Here is a 17,195-nt window from a genome sequence, read left to right as displayed (position 1 = left end):
CAACAGAAGGTGCATAAAGCCTTATCGTTGTCCCGGCTTGCAACGGACGGCGCGGGGTGGGCTCGGGCGAAGACAGCAGTACTCCTGAATTTGCTACCTCCACACTGCTCGTGAGCTCAGAACGGCAGTTGATTAGTACGCTTGGGTCCAGTCCAGGCCCCAGCCCCCAGGGTTAGGCTTTGTTTGGATAACAAATTAATGCCACAGTTTTGGAAATATACTAGTCCCTCAATTCTTATACGCATTAATCTAAAAAAAAATAATTTACCTTTCGAACTAATCAACTTGCACTAAATGCTATGTACACAGTACTTTGGCTTAGAAAAACAAGCGGTGTTTGGATGTGATAAATTTTGTAGTTTTGAAAAGCGTGGTATTGTATTGTAGTTTTGAAAAGCGTGGTATTGTAAGGCTAGTCTTAGTGGGGAATGTCATCATACCGTACGGACACTGGAAACTTAGTAACTATACCGGAGAACCATGAAACTCCCCCTCCTCTCTTCTCTCATAAATGATTCTGTCGTGTCAACAAATTGGTAGCTATACCGGAGAACCATGAAACTCCCCCTCCTCTCTTCTCTCACATAAATGACCCTGTCGTGTTAGCAAATTTGCTGATGTGACATGATATTTAATACTCATGACACTTCTAATCTTCTATGATACTTCCATTAAGATTGGCCTAATTTGTAAGAACTTCTCTATTTTCTAGGCCATGGTTTTGGATCTCGCTAGTCTCCAAACCTACAGATATCATTGCTTTTCAAAACTACTACCAAATCATGCCCATAAAATTGTATGTAATCTCAGTCATCATACCAAGCTGGCAGGCTGCTACTGCTTCTTGATTTATTCTGTTCTGACGTCACAACTGAACAAGTGAAAAATGATTAGCACGTGATATACCAGGGTGACGTCTTAAATCAATCATTCGATACCCAGGAGTATCACTACTATCCTATGCCCAGTTGGCCACTATGGGATGTACACCACTTGCCCAACCTGCATGGTTGTGCAAGAATGCAAGGAAAACCAGTCGTAATTACATCAGAAGGTACACCCGAGTACTCCAATATTGTCTGAGTTTAGCGTCTAATGACCTTGCCAACTTGGCGCTGGTTGCGGAAAAAGCTCAGAAGAACCTGTGCCTGCATATATGCATAACAAAAAGAAAATAGTAAGCTGGTGAAGCTAGTAGTACTATATAACATACAGGTTTCTCTTACAAATTTTTACTTCTCCAGAATCAACTACGGAACTGAAAGTGTCAGCTTGTGCCAAAATCAAAATGATATAGACTGCAAGTGCAACAGTACCTTCTCTCTCGCACGGGCAGTGCCAGATTGCGACAGCGCCACCAAAGGCGGCATGGCACCTTCCTGGAGCACCAGGCTGCAGAACTTGCTGTGGTTAGTGCAGAGATGCAGCAGTGCGGCGGCGGCATTCTCCTTCGCCCGTGCTGAGCCCAGCTCGACAACCTCAACCAGCACAGGGATACCACCAGCCTGAGCGATGTCATTCCTACCCTCCTGCACCGTGGCAAGGATTGACAGGACAGCAACAGCCTTGTCAACCATCCCGGCTGCTGGATCCATGAGGTCCACCAGGGGCTTTACAGCCCCGGCCTCAATGATCCGGGCCTTGTTCTCGTGAAATATCGATAGGTTGAAGAGAGCCGTTGCTGCATCCTTCTTCCCCTGTGCATTTCCATCTTCTAGCAAATCTACTAGTGGTTTGATCGCACCAGACCGTCCAATTTTTGCCTTGTTTTCTTCATTTACTGAAAGGCTGAAGAGAGTTGCAGCTGAGTTTGCTTTTGCTTCTGGGTTACCTGTCTCAAGAACGTGGATGAGAGCCTCGATGGCATTGGCGCTTGCAATAACAATCTTGTTGTTGTCATTTAATGACAGGTTCAGGAGTACTGTTACAGCACTTTCTTGAGTGGTGAGATCTGCAGAATAAAGAAGACTAACCAGGAAGGGTATAGCACCATGGTTTGCAATGGCAATTCTATTCTCCATGTTGTGCCTAGAAAGAACCAGTAGCTCTCCTGTTGCTGCTCTTTGGAGATCAGTGGACTCATTTTTCAGGTTCTCAATAAGTCTACAAACTTTATCATTGACAACAGGAGAATCAGAACTTGAATCTGTAGGAACAGCTTTATCTGATAGTTGACGCCAGACTAATTGACTTCGAGAACGGACACCACCCAACCTTGGCAGGCAATTCGGTTCTACCTTTGAAGGTGTGACCATTTGATCATTTCTTATAGTTTCTGATGCACTACTGTTACTTGATACCTGTTCCTCCTTATGCTTCACGACATCTTCAAGATGGTTGCTGCTCAAAGAAGTATCTGTGCCAATATCACTAGTGCTACAACTGCTTGGGAGATGCTGCTCAGAATCAGAAGCATGGAGAGCATCCTTTCTCAACTGCTTAAGGGCTTCACCACGATCAATCATCTCATTGCATATCGATTTGTTTGCTTCAGTAGTTGCCAACAGTAACCTGAAAGCATCAGATTCAGAATCATCTGTGTCTTCAAAAGATGACACCTTGGAGATTTGGTCATCTGAGTCAGAATCGTCATGCATCAAATTATGACGACTGTCATCTGACGAAATCTTATGTTCTTGGGAGACAGACTTGTTTGACCTTGGAGAGTTATCAGAGAAACGAGATTCAGCACTTATACCATCATTTGTCAGGTTCAAGGAAACAGGAAAGCTCAAACTCAAGAGTTCCACAGGATCTGGTAGCATTATGCCATGTATCTCAGACCAATTTTCTATCAACTGTTTGACAGTGTAATTAGGAATCAAATTGGTGTGCCCCAATGTTTGACGTGTCTTTGGGCAGACATTGTAGCCCAAATCAAGCCATTTCCTGATGAAAACCCGTTCGTATGTCTGACCAGATGCCACAATCACTGGATCTGACATTAGTTCAAGGGAAAGGGGGCAACAAAAATCAGCAGGAATGGGTATTCCATTAATGCTGTGCATCTGCTTTTCTTCCACATGTTTATCATGCATATAGTTGACTAATTTAAAGAGATCGTTGATACCATCAAGTTCTGGACTATCCTCACTGCTGACTCTCATTTTAATCTTAGACAGAGAGACAGACTCCATCAGCAACTCTTGATTTGTGGATAAGCTCAACGAGACTTGGATATTTGTCAATGTCTCTGATTTTGGCATAACTTTCCCTACAAGATCCCTGGAAGCCTCTGCAATGACAGCCGTCATTTTCTCACAGTGAAATTGCTTTGCTTTCTGAAATTGCAAGATGCCCAGTCATTAGAAGATGAGACCATATCAAAAGAGTGACATTGATATGATAAGAAACTTGTAGTTACCTCAAAATACACTGAAATACAATTGGTTTCTGATGGTAACATGAGAGAATTGACAACTTGGCACACTTCAAGCACATATTTTTGCATCTTGGTAATAAGGGACTCCACCTGTGTAACCTTCATGTAATAATTTGCAAGTATCATACAGTGAACAAAATACTGAAAGCACAGTACTTGTATCTAATGAGTTGTTGTCTCATGTCAAGGACAGTAGTAAATGGAATGGATAAGGGACTTACAAAGTAAATTTTGCTCATCATCCAATCCCAGCTTCCAACTAGCTCTAGTGCCTCGTTGATGGTACGATCGAGTTCTTCAAGCACATGTAGTAGTTTATCATCTGGAGTGATCTGGGCTAAAATTCCATCTATGACCATCTTCAGAAGATCCAGGATTTCATCAATCTTCCTTCCATATCTCTTAACTAGCTCAGTTTCAATAATGTTGCTGGAAAACAGGGCACGGAAGTTTGAAATACTGTTGATAATTGACATTGGCATTGACTCCGCCATTGACCTGCACGACGAACATAAAAGCAAATATATTTTAGCTGCACAAGCCACCGAAACAAAAAGATGGATTCGACAGTTCCCATACAGCTTAACGGAATCTCAGCGCCATTTATGGGTCTTGCTCATGAAGTGATCACTGGTGTACCCTAGCATGGGAACAGCAAATTATCATACTCAGCGAGTGCAAAATCTGGCGATCGGGAACTCCATTTACTCCAGAGAGCTCTCTACCCATCAGCTCATTAAATACCAATCCCCCCCTAACCGCGTCGAAACGCAGGATTACCTCAAAACCTCCTGCTAATCCCGCGTCCAGCAGAGCGAGAGCGCGCGCTGGTTTCCACACCTGCGCACCAAATCAAGCCCTAATCCGCTATAACCACAGCACTCCAACACCACCTAATCACAAATGCGGCAGCAACAGCACGGCCCAGTACTCCGATGCCGAAGTAAATAAGTAATCAAGCCGGCATGATTACGATGCACGGCGACTGGGAAAAGGCTGCGAGTGAAGGACGCTAGGCATTCCGGGGCGAGGAGAGGCGGGCGATTTCGTACCTCCGGGAGCTCCAATGGCGGTCGCCGCCGTGAGCTCCACGCGGCTCGCGAGGCGGACGCGGGGGCGGGGGCGGGGGCGGGGGCGGGGGCGAGGACGAAGACTGGGGAGGCGCAAGCCTAGAGGAGTGTGAACACGAGGGGGCGGCGGCAGCGACCACCAGAGCGCGAGAGCCCGGGTAGGCGGGGGTGGTTGAGGTAGAGGTGATCCAGGTGCATGGTGCTCCGGGTGTTTCGACCACTGACCTGTGGGGTCACAAGGCCAGGGATCTACGGGTCTCTCCTGGAACTGGTGCACGGACGTAACGAGGTCCGTCTGCGGGACGGCAGCAACTGCTCCCTGAGACGCGGGTCCCGCAGCTGATTACAGATTCCCAGAGCTTGCTGGGTTTGTACCGGCCTCTGCACGGACTGGAAGGTGGGACCTTAGTTTTTATTTTTCTGAAAAATAATTTTCTCACTCTGTTGTTGGCTCCAGCTAGCCAACAATATTTTTCTCTCACACCAAAACAGCACCAACCACCAACTAGCCAGTAGTAATTTTCTCTCACAATAAATCAGCACCAGCCACCGGCCGCAGCTAGCAGAACAGAGTGTTATTTTTTAGAAGAGCAGAGCCCCGGGTTTTTTTTCTTCAGGATGTGGGCCCCGCATGGGTCACTTTTATCGTCCGCTTCGCGTGTACGGACCGAGGTTTATACCGAATGGTGGGCCAGGTGGTGGCCTATGGGGGATTGAATAAACACTCGGCCCACATGCCACTGAAAACATTGGGGCTGAAACCTGAAGTCAGTGCACATAGTAATAGCAACTCCAGTGGAGTGATTAAATTTGAATGACTAAAACTCATTTTATTCACCCACTTTTCAAGTTTAGTCACTCAAAATGTAGTCTCTACTCCAGCAGCACCGACTAAATAGACTAAAAAATAGTGGGCCTTACTTTTGGTAGCCTAAGTAGAGGGTGACCAAATTGAGGGGGTGGGAGAGGAAATTTAGTCACCCTCTTATTTTAGTCACCCAAATAGAGGCCCTGCTGGAGATGGAAATTTGAGCAAAATGATTAAAATGTGGGTTTAGTCACTCAAATAGAGGCTCTGCTGGAGTTGCTCTAAGGCCCTGTTTAGTTCCCAAAATTTTTTTTAAAGTATTCGTCACATCGAATGTTCGAACACATGCATGAAGTATTAAATGCAGTTGAAAAAAACAACTAATGAATCTAAAAAAACTTCAAGGCCTCGTTTAGTTGCGGGGTGTAAAGTTTTTGAAATGGAATCTTTTTACATTTGAAGTACTAAATATAGACTAATCACAAAATTAATTACAATACTTGTCTGTAAACTACGAGATGAATTTAATGAGCCTAATTAATCTATCATTAGTATATGGTTACCATAGCAATTTAGTGTCTAATCATGACCTAATTATGCTCATTAAATTCGTCTCATAATTTACATGCAAACTATGTAATTAGTTATTTATTTCGTCTAGATTTTATACTCCATGCATGTAAGATTTCTGTTCGATGTGATAGATTTGGAATTTTGAATTTTACAACTAAACAAGCCCCAAATGTGTCTAAGAAATGAGTAAGGGTGTGTCTTTGTTCAAGTAATTAATTTGCAACTGGAGTATTTACTTATAAAATTTCTCAAACCTGAGGAAGATTACGGGTTCAACCATGACTGCAACCAGCAATAAACAGCTAGCAGCTATGCATGTATTGAGCGTGTTCCGCGCATGCAGCCTGCGCTACTACTCTTATCGATCAAATGGGCCCACATTAACTGCTCAAAGGTCACACAGCGATTCTCATCACCCACGGCCCTAAACAAATTGAGTGTGGCCCTAAACCCAGCTGAAAAGGCAGACAGACATGTGCGCGCAGAGGAGCTGTTGAAACCTGTCCCCATACTAGGAGTCACGGCCCTGCTCTGTCCCGTGGTAGCTGCACACTGATTACTCGATAATCTAATGCTAATGCGCCACTAAGCCAGCATCGATTAACCTACCTGATGGGCGAGCTCATCAAAGGACGAAAGCATAAACAAACCGCGGAATCATCCGGCGGATCCCTTAGGCCCGGTTTGGGACGGCGTCTGCAGCGCGTATCAGCGAAAGAAAAAAAAAATCCCGCCGAACGGTCTGCGTCCAACGCGCATTTGCCGGCCGTCCACCACGCGATAAGCGAGCGTTTGAACTGGAAGCGGGGAAACACGAGAAGCGAGGTCCGCGCCGCTTATCGCTTATGCGTGCCGCGCTTTTTTTGACCGCAGTCCCAAACAGGCCCTTAAACAAACGCTGCTGGCGTTATCCCGGAGCGAGATCGTACATGGAGTTAGGTTAGCGGGTGCTTTCGTTCCTAACCAGACGCCACTAGAGAATGGTTTCTGTGTGTGCCGAGCGATTGAGAGACAGCCAGGCAGGACGTGTGGATTATCAAACCAGTACTTCAGCATATATAATAACTTGATGGAAGCAGCTAGGCGACCCTTTTTTTTTAATAAAGACGAGATCTTATATGTATGTTTGAAAGGCACGGTTAAATTTCTATAGCTGCCATTTGGATTTGGTTGCAAGTAATGACGATGCCACATCTGGTGCTTCATGATGCGCCTGTAAACATGTACAGGTTTCGAGAGAGATAAGAACGTAGGTATGACTCAACATCCATGTCACTATTTTTCCTCAGGCCATGTTTAGTTCCCAAAATTTTTTAAGATTCCCCGTCACATCAAATTTTTAGACATATGTATGGAGCATTAAATGTAGTTAAAGAAAAAAAATCAATTACATAGTTTAGCTGTAAATGATAAGATGAATTTTTTGAGCCTAATTAATTCATAATTGGACACTAATTATCAAATACAAACGAAAATGCTACAGTTGCCGAATCCAAAAAATTTCACCAACTAAACACACCCTCATTCTTTTAATCTTTTCTCCTTTCCTTTCCAGCAGTTTGGGTGGTTCTCTCATCTGTGAACCTTCTTTTTCCTGAACCCTGACGCGTGCACTTTAGCGAAAGGCGCATCTCCCGTTTTGTTCCCACACGGTTCATCGCACCGTGCGTGATATATTATACGCAAATTAAATTAAATTAAATATGTATGTAGTCTAATTAATTATATTGCTGCGATGCAGAGAGGAGAGGATATATATGCGAACTCGGCAGATGATGCATCAGCTTTCTCAGCTTATTAGCCCATCTTCCTTTTTAGCTAGCTGGTGGTGGATACGATACGAATACGAGTAGTGTACGTCGGCATCCATCAATGGAGAGAGAGAGAGAGAGAGAGAGAGAGAGAGAGAGAGAGAGAGAGAGAGAGATGGGTGTCCAGAACCTGTACGCGGCATCGATCGGCATCTCTCCCAGTAAAGTCCCCAGACTTTGTGGGTGTGTGGCCACGGACGACAAAGAAGACGACGACGAGGAGGATAACGGTGAGGCGAGATAGGCATGATGCTGTCTACTACGTACGCTACCTAGAGAGGGTCTGGTGAGCCCGAGTGGCTCCTGGAGCCAGCCCCCAGGCCGGCGACCGGGGTTCGATCCCCCGCGTTGGCGCGGGGGAGGCCCTCTGTTACATGATCGATCTGATGATGATGCACACACGCGTGTGAGCCCTATCTTGAGCCGGCAAGCCACGTCATTAGTCATCACCGGATGAATCCTCTGAGTGACCGAGTCCCATCACCATCCACCACCCGTCGCCAACTGCACGGCATGGGATCCTCTTGCATTGGGGCCTAGCGCCTCGCGTGCCCGCAGGATGACACGAAACCACGTGTAACCTCGACCATGGTTAACGATCGTCCGTCCAAGCATATTCCACGGCCGGACCGGATCGATCGGGTAGACGTAACGATAGGCACGCTGGCAGAGAGACGACGCGAACACGCGCGCGGGAGACCAATTCAACAACACGAGTCGGCGGCGTCGGCACCGATCTTGTTCTCCTCCGATCCCGGCCGATCGATCGATCGCGTGTCCTGCCGGTGGGCGGCGGCGGGTCGAACGGCCGGCGACCTGGGCTGGAAGGAGCCACGTCCGGCGAGCGGACTGGGAGTCGCCGAGTTGGGCGCCGGAACTGAACCGCTTTCTAGCTGGAGATAGATGGACCTGAAAGGGAACACGAGGGGGAAAGCTAGCAAAACGGGGGCGGTGCTGACCCTTGACCGACGCCGCAGCCGAATCATGCGTGCAACCCAATCCACGGAACACGTGGCTTGATTAGTGCGTGCGTGCGTGCGGCTTTGATCGGGTCTCGTGAAGCATATCTCCGATCCCCATGCGTGCGCATGTCTTCGTCACGTGCGAGATGTGCTCGCTCGTGGTTTAATTAATGTCTTCTCTTGTGTGTGGCATAGGTACAGTGAAGCAAAATGTAGTATTTGGATGAGGGTTGTCTTCTCTTGGAGTTTTCATGGATCCACATTTCGGTGCATTTGGATGAGGGTTGGCTGGACATGTATTCGATGGGTATAAAATTTTGTTTGATCATTGTGCTAGTTGCTTAAATATATATATTTCTCTCTAAAATTAGTTTAGTAGTGTAAAGATATTGACCAAAAACCATGTCCTCTCTAGACCACATATTGCCATATTATATTGGTACAGCATGACAAATTTCTTTAATATTTCATTTTCATCATAGACTTTGACCTACGCCCATGCCATGATGCATTATTAGTGAGCAAAAAAAATATATCTCAATGATAAGCAAGCTGCTAGGGATATATATATATATATATATATATATATATATATATATATATATATATATATATATATATATATATATATATATATATGCTAGTCCTTTTAATTCCTGTATATAAATCTCAATGATAGCAGCAATGATTTATTATTAGAAAAAAGGTGGTACCGAATCTCCTTGTAGCAAATCATAACCCTAAATGCTCCAAAAATCTGCTAGCTGGCCTCCTTTACCTCCATGTTTTCCCTAAAAAACAACTGGTGGCAACTCCCAACTACGCACCAACCGCGCCCATAACTCTTGGCCGCCTCATCATCTCGTCGTCGTCGTCTCATCCTTATCCGGCGGCCCATCACGAACGTCCCCCTCACGCCCCCGCGCCGAGCCATCCGTACTTTCTCGGCCGCCCCACCGCTGGCCGCCCCGACGTGTCGCGCCGCCACCGGAGCCCGGAGCCCCCCGGTCCGTTCCCGAAACGGAACGCCCAGGCGGCGAACGCCAGCGCCGGGCCCACGCTGACGCGCGCGCGCCTCCGTCCAAGAAGCCTGACGTAAGCAGTGACAGAATTGGCGCCGCCTCCCGGCGCCCCCGTGTCGGGGTCAACCGGTCAGAGGGGGCCTTCCACGTGTGCGCCACCGGGGGGGCCGCCCGCCCGGGCCACACGTGTCGCGGTCGCCCGCGGCTATAAATGCGCGGCTCCGCACCCGGAACAAGTTTCAAGCCCTCCTCCCCTCTTCCTACCATTAGCAGAAGAGAAGAAGACAGAGGCTCTGCGCAGAGCAGCAGCAACAGCTGAGCGCGATCGATCGAGAGAGAGAGACAGACACGATGAGCGGCGGCGGTCAGGACCTGCATCTGCCGCCGGGGTTCCGGTTCCACCCGACGGACGAGGAGCTGGTGATGCACTACCTCTGCCGCCGGTGCGCTGGGCTCCCCATCGCCGTCCCCATCGTCGCCGAGATCGACCTCTACAAGTTCGACCCATGGCAGCTCCCCAGTACGTAACGTACCCGATCATCAGTGGTGTGATTCCAAGCGATCTACTCTGGTCCTGACGACGGATGAACTGATTGATCTTGGATGTGTGATTCGTGTGCATGCAGGAATGGCACAGTACGGCGAGAAGGAGTGGTACTTCTTCTCCCCGCGGGACCGCAAGTACCCGAACGGGTCGCGGCCGAACCGCGCCGCCGGGTCCGGGTACTGGAAGGCCACCGGCGCCGACAAGCCCGTGGGCACGCCCAAGCCCCTCGCCATCAAGAAGGCGCTCGTCTTCTACGCCGGCAAGGCGCCCAAGGGCGAGAAGACCAACTGGATCATGCACGAGTACCGCCTCGCCGACGTCGACCGCTCCGCCCGCAAGAAGAACAGCCTCAGGGTAAGCAAGCATCTCGCCGCCGTAACGTAAGGACAAATTCGCGTCGTCGTCCCAAAAAGAAAAAAGGAACTCGACGATATAACCTGTTGCTTTCGAAATGAATGCGGGGAGGGAGGGGATAAGCGTGGCCCATGGCTTTGGGCCGCTCAAAGTTTTTCTTCTTATTGGAGAGGATGGGCCATGCTAGGGGGGCTGCATCGGCGCAACTTGCCCAAATGATTCCGAGCGGTGCGTCGCTGTCGCCGGTGGGAAAGCATTCGATGCCCTCCCCTGCGACGGCGACGGCCACGAGAGCAAAATGGCGCTGTCAGATTTTTTTTTTTGGTTGGTTGCACAGTGTGCTTACGTGATCCTCGAGCAGTACCTGACTGACGATTTGTTTCTCTCTGTGCGATCCGTGCAGCTGGATGACTGGGTCCTGTGCCGCATCTACAAGAAGAAGGGCGGGCTGGAGAAGCCGCCGGTGGGCGCCGGCGACCGCAAGCCGGCGCTCGCCGCGGCGGCGGGCTCCCCGCCGGAGCAGAAGCCGTTCGTGGCGGCGCCGGGCGGGCTGCCCCCCGCGTTCGCGGACCTGGCGGCGTACTACGACCGGCCGTCGGACTCGATGCCGCGGCTGCACGCGGACTCGAGCTGCTCGGAGCAGGTGCTGTCCCCGGAGCAGCAGTTCGCCTGCGACCGGGAGGTGCAGAGCCAGCCCAAGATCAGCGAGTGGGAGCGCACCTTCTCCTCCGACCCCGTGAACCCCGCCGGCTCCATGCTCGACCCCGGCGCCGGCGACCCGCTGCTGCAGGACATCCTCATGTACTGGGGCAAGCCGTTCTAGAGGTCACGTACGCGCGCGAACCAAGGGAACGGCAGAGCGTTGCGCAGCCCCATCCTGGGGTGCGGTTGGTTGGCCTGCCTCTCTCTCGGCGGCGCAACCGCCGCGGCGTGGGCTTGACTCAGGCGAGCCGCCATAGCTGACTAGTACTAAGAGCTTTAAAAAATGGATGGATTGGACGGAGATGTCATCGTCATCATCTCATCATAAACTAAAACAAGATGATGGACTGGGATTCGAGGCGGCAATGAGACCCGTGTGGCCCCGCCGGGAGCTAGGGAGATCGCGATATTGCATTGGTGGTCGATCCGATCGTGCGTGGCATGTGTGTGTGTACTTGTACATATACATACATGGTTGGTTGATTCGGTGCAGGGTTTCTGTTCCTTCATTGGTTAATTAGTTATACTAGTACTAGTATACTGTATGTAAGGGCTTTGTAGCGCATTGGTCTGGTCCAGTGGTAGCTCCAGTGTAAGCCATTAGTCAATTGAAAGGGTCATAAGGAAAAGCCCTCCATATTACTATAGTACATGTTGCCATGCATTGGATCTTTCTCAAAGGACACCCTTATAAAAATGGAGAAAATCGAGTTGCATTGCACTGTTTTTTTATTCTTGTGTCTGAACAAGTGTTGCCCTGTATTTTTATGTACAGACCAGTTGTTTTGGAACTTCCAAGGGAAAGAAAAAAAAAACATAGGACCCAGTTGCATTCCAGCTAAGCTAGGCGCTGGCTTATGGACGAAGGAACTTGTTTGAACCACGTTTTCCTTTCCAGTGAGCAGGAAACGTGGGCTCGTAGAAAAAGGTGGCGCCGCTTCACCTGACGAATCTAACACATTGAAAATCGCAAGGTGGATGAGCTCGACAGGCCGGCGAGCGGCGGCAGGCACGGCAGAGGAGGTCAATGCGCACGTGTAGGCCGCCGCAGTCGTCGTGCTCCTAGAATTCACGGCGGCGACGGCGCGCACGGCCCAGCCCGGACTTCCACGGATCTCGCCGTCTTCGTGCCTATCGCTCGTCCGGCGAACTGTCAAATCTTGCCTGCTCCCACCGCTGGGACGTAAATCTCACACGTGTGGCTTGTGGTAGCGCGCTGTGCTCGTGGAGTCGTGGTTGGTCGTTGGCAACATCTTTTTTCTCGAAAGATGGTCGTGGGCAACATCTTGTGCTGCGGCCTGTGATTGCGAACCGCATTCGTTGCCTGACAAGCCTGTGTAGTAAGACTACTGCTTCGAGGGAAGGGGCCTTTGTCTGTTCTAGTTCAACGCTTGTTCAGTTAACTGATTATCTGAGGCCTCGTTCGCCAGCCCAGGTTTGCTTCCAGACCTGGTTTTGATCCTGGCCAGGATGGAGTGGTTCCAGGTGTGTCACTCAAACCAAGTCAGTAACCATTCCTGGTCAGAATTCGTTCCAGCAAGCTGTTCGGCAGGACATGTTTGATTCTGGTCAGATTTCAAGCGACATCATTTCAACTGTATTCATATTTTGATCAGTACCATGAGTTCACGCCGAATGAACATCCATTGATTACATACCACCCAATAAAAATAAAAATACAAAAAACTAACTTGAATCGACCATCATTTCAATCTTATGATGCTAACCAAACATGTGATATACTACTGCTAGTATGATGCTCTCCCCCGGTCTAAAAATCGAATGATCAGTACCATGAGTTCGGCAGAACTTAAGCAAGAAAAACATCCAAGCTAAATTGGTTGAATTTCAAAACATTAACTTGAAGCAGATAAATTAAAACAACATAGTTTAACACTAGGGGTCAGTAGAGAGCCCATCCACCAAATCCTGGTCACTCGACTTCATAATGCCTCCAGTTAGCCAACATGCTACTTCGACGAGATCTGTACAAATTCAGGGAAATTAATATTACTTGAAATAACAAGTAATTGATCAGTCATAAACTTGACATTAAAAGATACATATTAGCATGTCATTTGGTTCTAGTTACTGCACAACTTGAAACACAAAAGTATGTAAAATGCAGTATATTTCACACCTGCAAGATAAGTTGGTATCTAAAAGTCACTGAGTTAGTTCATGGTTCAGAGGCAAGTATGCAGCACGGATACGGATACGCGTATCGGTATCGGAAGGATACGGATATGTGGATACGTCAAATTTCTGCAAAAGTTAAAGGCACAAAGGTGTATTGGAGTATCGGATACGGATACGCGGATATGTATCGGATACGTGATACGGGGTCATGTTGAAGTATCGGGGTTATATAGGAGGCAACTAAAGTACTAAGCAGCTTCAAGAGATAATCCCAAAACACAGTCTACATTTTTCTAGGAAATACCTACATGGATACAAACGGAAAAATAAGTGCATTCTAGAAGGATTCATGAAGTGTTTATGAAACTTAGCCAAAAAAGCTACTACTACTGCCATCAATCATACAAAAGCACAATAAATTAGCAGACCAAGAGCTGCCTCATCACCCGCTGCCATCCTCCCTTCACTTGAGCAACTCATCACAGATTCACAGCAGCTAGCCATAGCCAAGAGCTAGCAGCGAAGCACAAGCTGCACAAGCTTCATCTCCCTTCTCACAACTAACAAGACCAAGGTCACACCACGTACTGATCGATCTCTTGCAATGTCGACCACCACCAAGAATGCCGCTCCTCCCTCTGGCCGTCCTCTCCTCCCGCGTCGGTTCATCTGCGCACAAAAGCCATGACCACGGCCACGGGCCCAAGCACGTGGACCCGTCGCCTCCTCAACTTTTTCCACGCCCGGCCGCGGCGCCACCTGCAACTCCACGGCCTACATGGACCTCTGCGTGTCCGCGCTGAGCGCCGACCCGTCCAGCGCCACGGCTGTCTCAGCCGCCGCCGCGCTGGCCAACGGAACCGCCACATAGGGCACGGCCGCGCAGGCTACCCCTTCCGCCGACACCACCGTGCAGGCGCTGCTCCGCACCTAGAGATTCCGGATCGAGCCAGACTACCAAGAACCCTAGCACTCGGGAGATAAGAGGGCAAGAAATACGAGTGTGATGCGTTACCGGCGAGAAGGCAGCGGAGAGCGTGTCGCGCCGCCGGGCCGTCGCCGTCGCCTCAACCTCGCGCCGCCGCCACGCGCGCGAGAGAAGGATCGGGGAACGGATTGGAGCCGGGGGTAGGGCTCCTGGATCCATTCCAGGCGATGGAAACAAGGGGAGGAGCCAAACCGGGCCGGCTTCATTCCCGGGCCAGGCCGAAACGAACAGGTATTCCAGGTCGCAGGTGATTTCGTTCCGGGCCGTCCCAATCCGCCCGGATTGGGCCTCGTTCCGGGCCTCCGGGTGCTGCCGAACGGGGCCTGAATAAGCGGTGACCCGGATGTCAGATCAGATATGCTGATGCTGTTAGCGGACCGGAGCAAGGTTGCAGCCAAAGCCATCCGGCTCTGGACACGGGGAATCCACAGCACAGTAGCACACAGTGCGTTGCTTCGGCACCAGGCTGAGGCCAAGGACGAGAGCTGCGCGGTTACCGCTAGCCAGGGACAAAACAGCTGATCGCATCGCACCTCCTGCTGAAGATAAGATAGCACCGCTCATCTCGATCTAATGACTCGCCGGATAGCAACAAAACGGCGGCGTCGCCGTCGCCGCCGCCGAGCTTTCCAGCGAGGCCGCGACATGGGTTTTTGTCCGGTACAAGGAATTGTCCGGTGTTCCTGCCCGCGTCGCCGTCAGCGCTACGGCGGCGGCCTCAGCTTTTTGGTAGGGGATGATGCGCGGCGCGGTTTACTGCTCACGGCGGCGCCGTGGTTCTGTTCTTTCATCTACCGGTTCCACACTGGAGTTCCGGCGCCGAAACTAAGAGAGAGGAGTGCGGCGCCGATTGGTTTTGCTGCCTTTTTCTTTGCTTTCTGCTGGTTTCTACGAGTATCTACTACCAAGTGGCATTCGATTAAAGTACGAGGTCATCAATAGGTAACTTGTGCAGTGAAGAAAGTACAGCGTTAACTGACGTTTCCAAGCATTTCCTTTATAAAAGATTATCTATGTGCCGGTTGATGTTAGTGACACTGACAAAGGGTTCGTGTACAAGTGGCATTAGAGTCACACAAAAGGTCCGAGGCAGAAGAATTGCATGGGCCTTTTTCTCATGTCTCGGCCCGAGTTGAAGTAAAGATTGAGGCCCATCTGATCGAACCCCACCATCTCGGTGAACCGGACTGGACTTCGGTCCGGGACACCCGCACGGCAAGCCCAGGCGCCGAGCCCATCGGCCCCAGGGCGAAGCCCAAGCCACCGAGACGAGTGCCCAAAAAAAAAACACGGAGACGAGAAGTCGAGAACCAGTCCTTGCCACCTTGGCTCCTCTTCCTGTTTCCAACTCGCCGGCGGCGTCGTCGATGTCGATTGGGTTCAGGTTGGACAGGCTGAGCTGCAACTCACCGTTGGAACAAACGGCGAATAGCATTGCAGTCGCAAGCTTTTTCGAACAAAGGTGAATGCCAGGCACGTTCAGCGTCGACAATCTGAAGACAAATAAACGTACGCCACACTGCGTGCCTGCTCGATTAGCAAAATACCTTCTGGTGCTGCTGTGCAGCATGCCTGCTAATCTTTTCCGATGATTCTCCAGATGGAAGACGGATCGATGGTGCGCGTGCTGTTCTGCGTGTCGCTGGAGGAAGGCGGGGGACGCGTCTAGCAGTCTGAACGACGGGGGTGCTCTGCTCCGGCGAGCCGAAACGGGCACGGAGCGAGGCGGCGTTCATGGGGGGGGCGCCTGCCGCATGGTCGTCGTCGTTCGAGACGCGAATCAGGACATCGACGCCCATGCCTGTTTCACTGTCGGTATCACGACACGCGCGCGCGGCGCGCCACGGCACGACGACGCACGCACGCAGCGCAGCAGGGTCCGAACGGGCCGCCGCTCCGGCGAGCCGCTGCGTGCGGCGGAGCCGAGTGCTCGCGGAACACAACCGCCGCACAAGGTGTTCGGTGCGGCGGAGTGAGGGAGGCAATCAACTCCTGGGGAGCAGAGGCCCTCCGGCGATCCACGGCATGGAAGCCGAGGCGGCGGCGTCACGAGCACCAGGGACGTGCGGCCCAGATAGGACGAGCAGAAGACTCGATCATCCCTGTCAGGCAGGTGCGGCCGCGCGGGAGCTGGATGCCCCAGCGCCATGGCGGTAGGCGGAGGCCGGAGCTCGGAGGTCCGCCGCACCTCTGGTCTCTGGAGCCGTCCAGTCCGCCGCACCTCTGGTCTCTGGAGCGTGGTGGAGCACGCCAGCGTGCTCGTTGGCCGAGGACGCGGGGAATGTCGTCGCCGCTTCCTTCGACGACAGGGAAAGAGACCGGGCGCGCTCTGGTGGGGCCGCCGGCTCGTACCTCGTCGCCGCAGCCATGATGGGCTTCCTAGTTCCTACTGCTCCGTGTTCCATTGCAACGCAGGATCGAAGACGGCGGGACGGAGAGGCGGAGAGCGCGACCGCAGCAACAACGACGTTGTACTTTGCAACTAGGTTCAGACTTGAGGCTGGTCTGGGAGACTGAGCTGCTACTTGAACAGATGTCAAACTTACCCACATGGACGTGAATCCGTGAGCTGCTTGCTGAGGACAAGCTCATCGGCATGATTTGGAAGCTAAACAACACTGATGCAATTGCCATTGGAACCGAGCCTAGGTAATGGCTAGAATCGGTGGTAGTCATCAGGATGGTTTCTGAAGAATCCTCTCCATATTATTCAGAGATAGTAGTTTAGTTTGTGGCTCCGCGAAAGGGTTCGAGTCCCAAGTTCGAGAACTTGTGCTTGGATGATTCAATTGGAATCTATCACTACAGATTAGTACCTACCTTGCCTTGGCAATGGC

At 50.6% G+C, this 17,195-nt stretch overlaps 2 protein-coding genes and 1 long non-coding RNA gene across 5 annotated transcripts; 1 reads left to right on the top strand and 2 right to left on the bottom strand.

Moving 5' to 3' along the window:
• Positions 1-794: 794 nt before the first annotated feature.
• On the bottom strand, positions 795-4,562 carry LOC120708898 (U-box domain-containing protein 4-like). Of its 3 annotated transcripts, none has more exons than XM_039994330.1 (6): positions 4,435-4,519; positions 3,962-4,022; positions 3,604-3,880; positions 3,365-3,481; positions 1,317-3,281; positions 795-1,148 (listed from the first exon to the last, which is right to left on the bottom strand). In XM_039994330.1, exons 3-6 carry the CDS (start codon positions 3,874-3,876, stop codon positions 1,086-1,088), a joined length of 2,418 nt encoding a protein of 805 aa, XP_039850264.1. In that variant the 5' UTR covers positions 3,877-3,880; positions 3,962-4,022; positions 4,435-4,519; the 3' UTR covers positions 795-1,085. The 3 variants fall into 3 exon arrangements, with proteins under 3 accessions (XP_039850264.1, XP_039850265.1, XP_039850263.1); XM_039994331.1 differs by lacking the exon at positions 4,435-4,519 and adding an exon at positions 4,163-4,392; XM_039994329.1 differs by lacking the exon at positions 3,962-4,022 and having other exon boundaries at positions 4,435-4,562.
• A 5,296-nt stretch (positions 4,563-9,858) lies between these two features.
• On the top strand, positions 9,859-11,963 carry LOC120708899 (NAC domain-containing protein 48-like). The gene is made up of 3 exons (XM_039994332.1): positions 9,859-10,148; positions 10,255-10,529; positions 10,933-11,963. The coding sequence occupies exons 1-3, from the start codon at positions 9,980-9,982 to the stop codon at positions 11,350-11,352; spliced, it is 864 nt and encodes a 287-aa protein (XP_039850266.1). The 5' UTR covers positions 9,859-9,979; the 3' UTR covers positions 11,353-11,963.
• An 842-nt stretch (positions 11,964-12,805) lies between these two features.
• LOC120708896 lies at positions 12,806-14,766 on the bottom strand. The gene is made up of 2 exons (XR_005689510.1): positions 14,386-14,766; positions 12,806-13,216 (listed from the first exon to the last, which is right to left on the bottom strand). It is a non-coding gene; the product is annotated as an uncharacterized LOC120708896 (long non-coding RNA).
• Between the last annotated feature and the right edge of the window lie 2,429 nt (positions 14,767-17,195).

The sequence above is a fragment of the Panicum virgatum genome, chromosome 5K, assembly GCF_016808335.1.
Source record: "Panicum virgatum strain AP13 chromosome 5K, P.virgatum_v5, whole genome shotgun sequence".
Classification (NCBI taxonomy): Eukaryota; Viridiplantae; Streptophyta; class Magnoliopsida; order Poales; family Poaceae; genus Panicum; species Panicum virgatum.
This window is presented reverse-complemented; position numbering and strand designations above follow the sequence as displayed.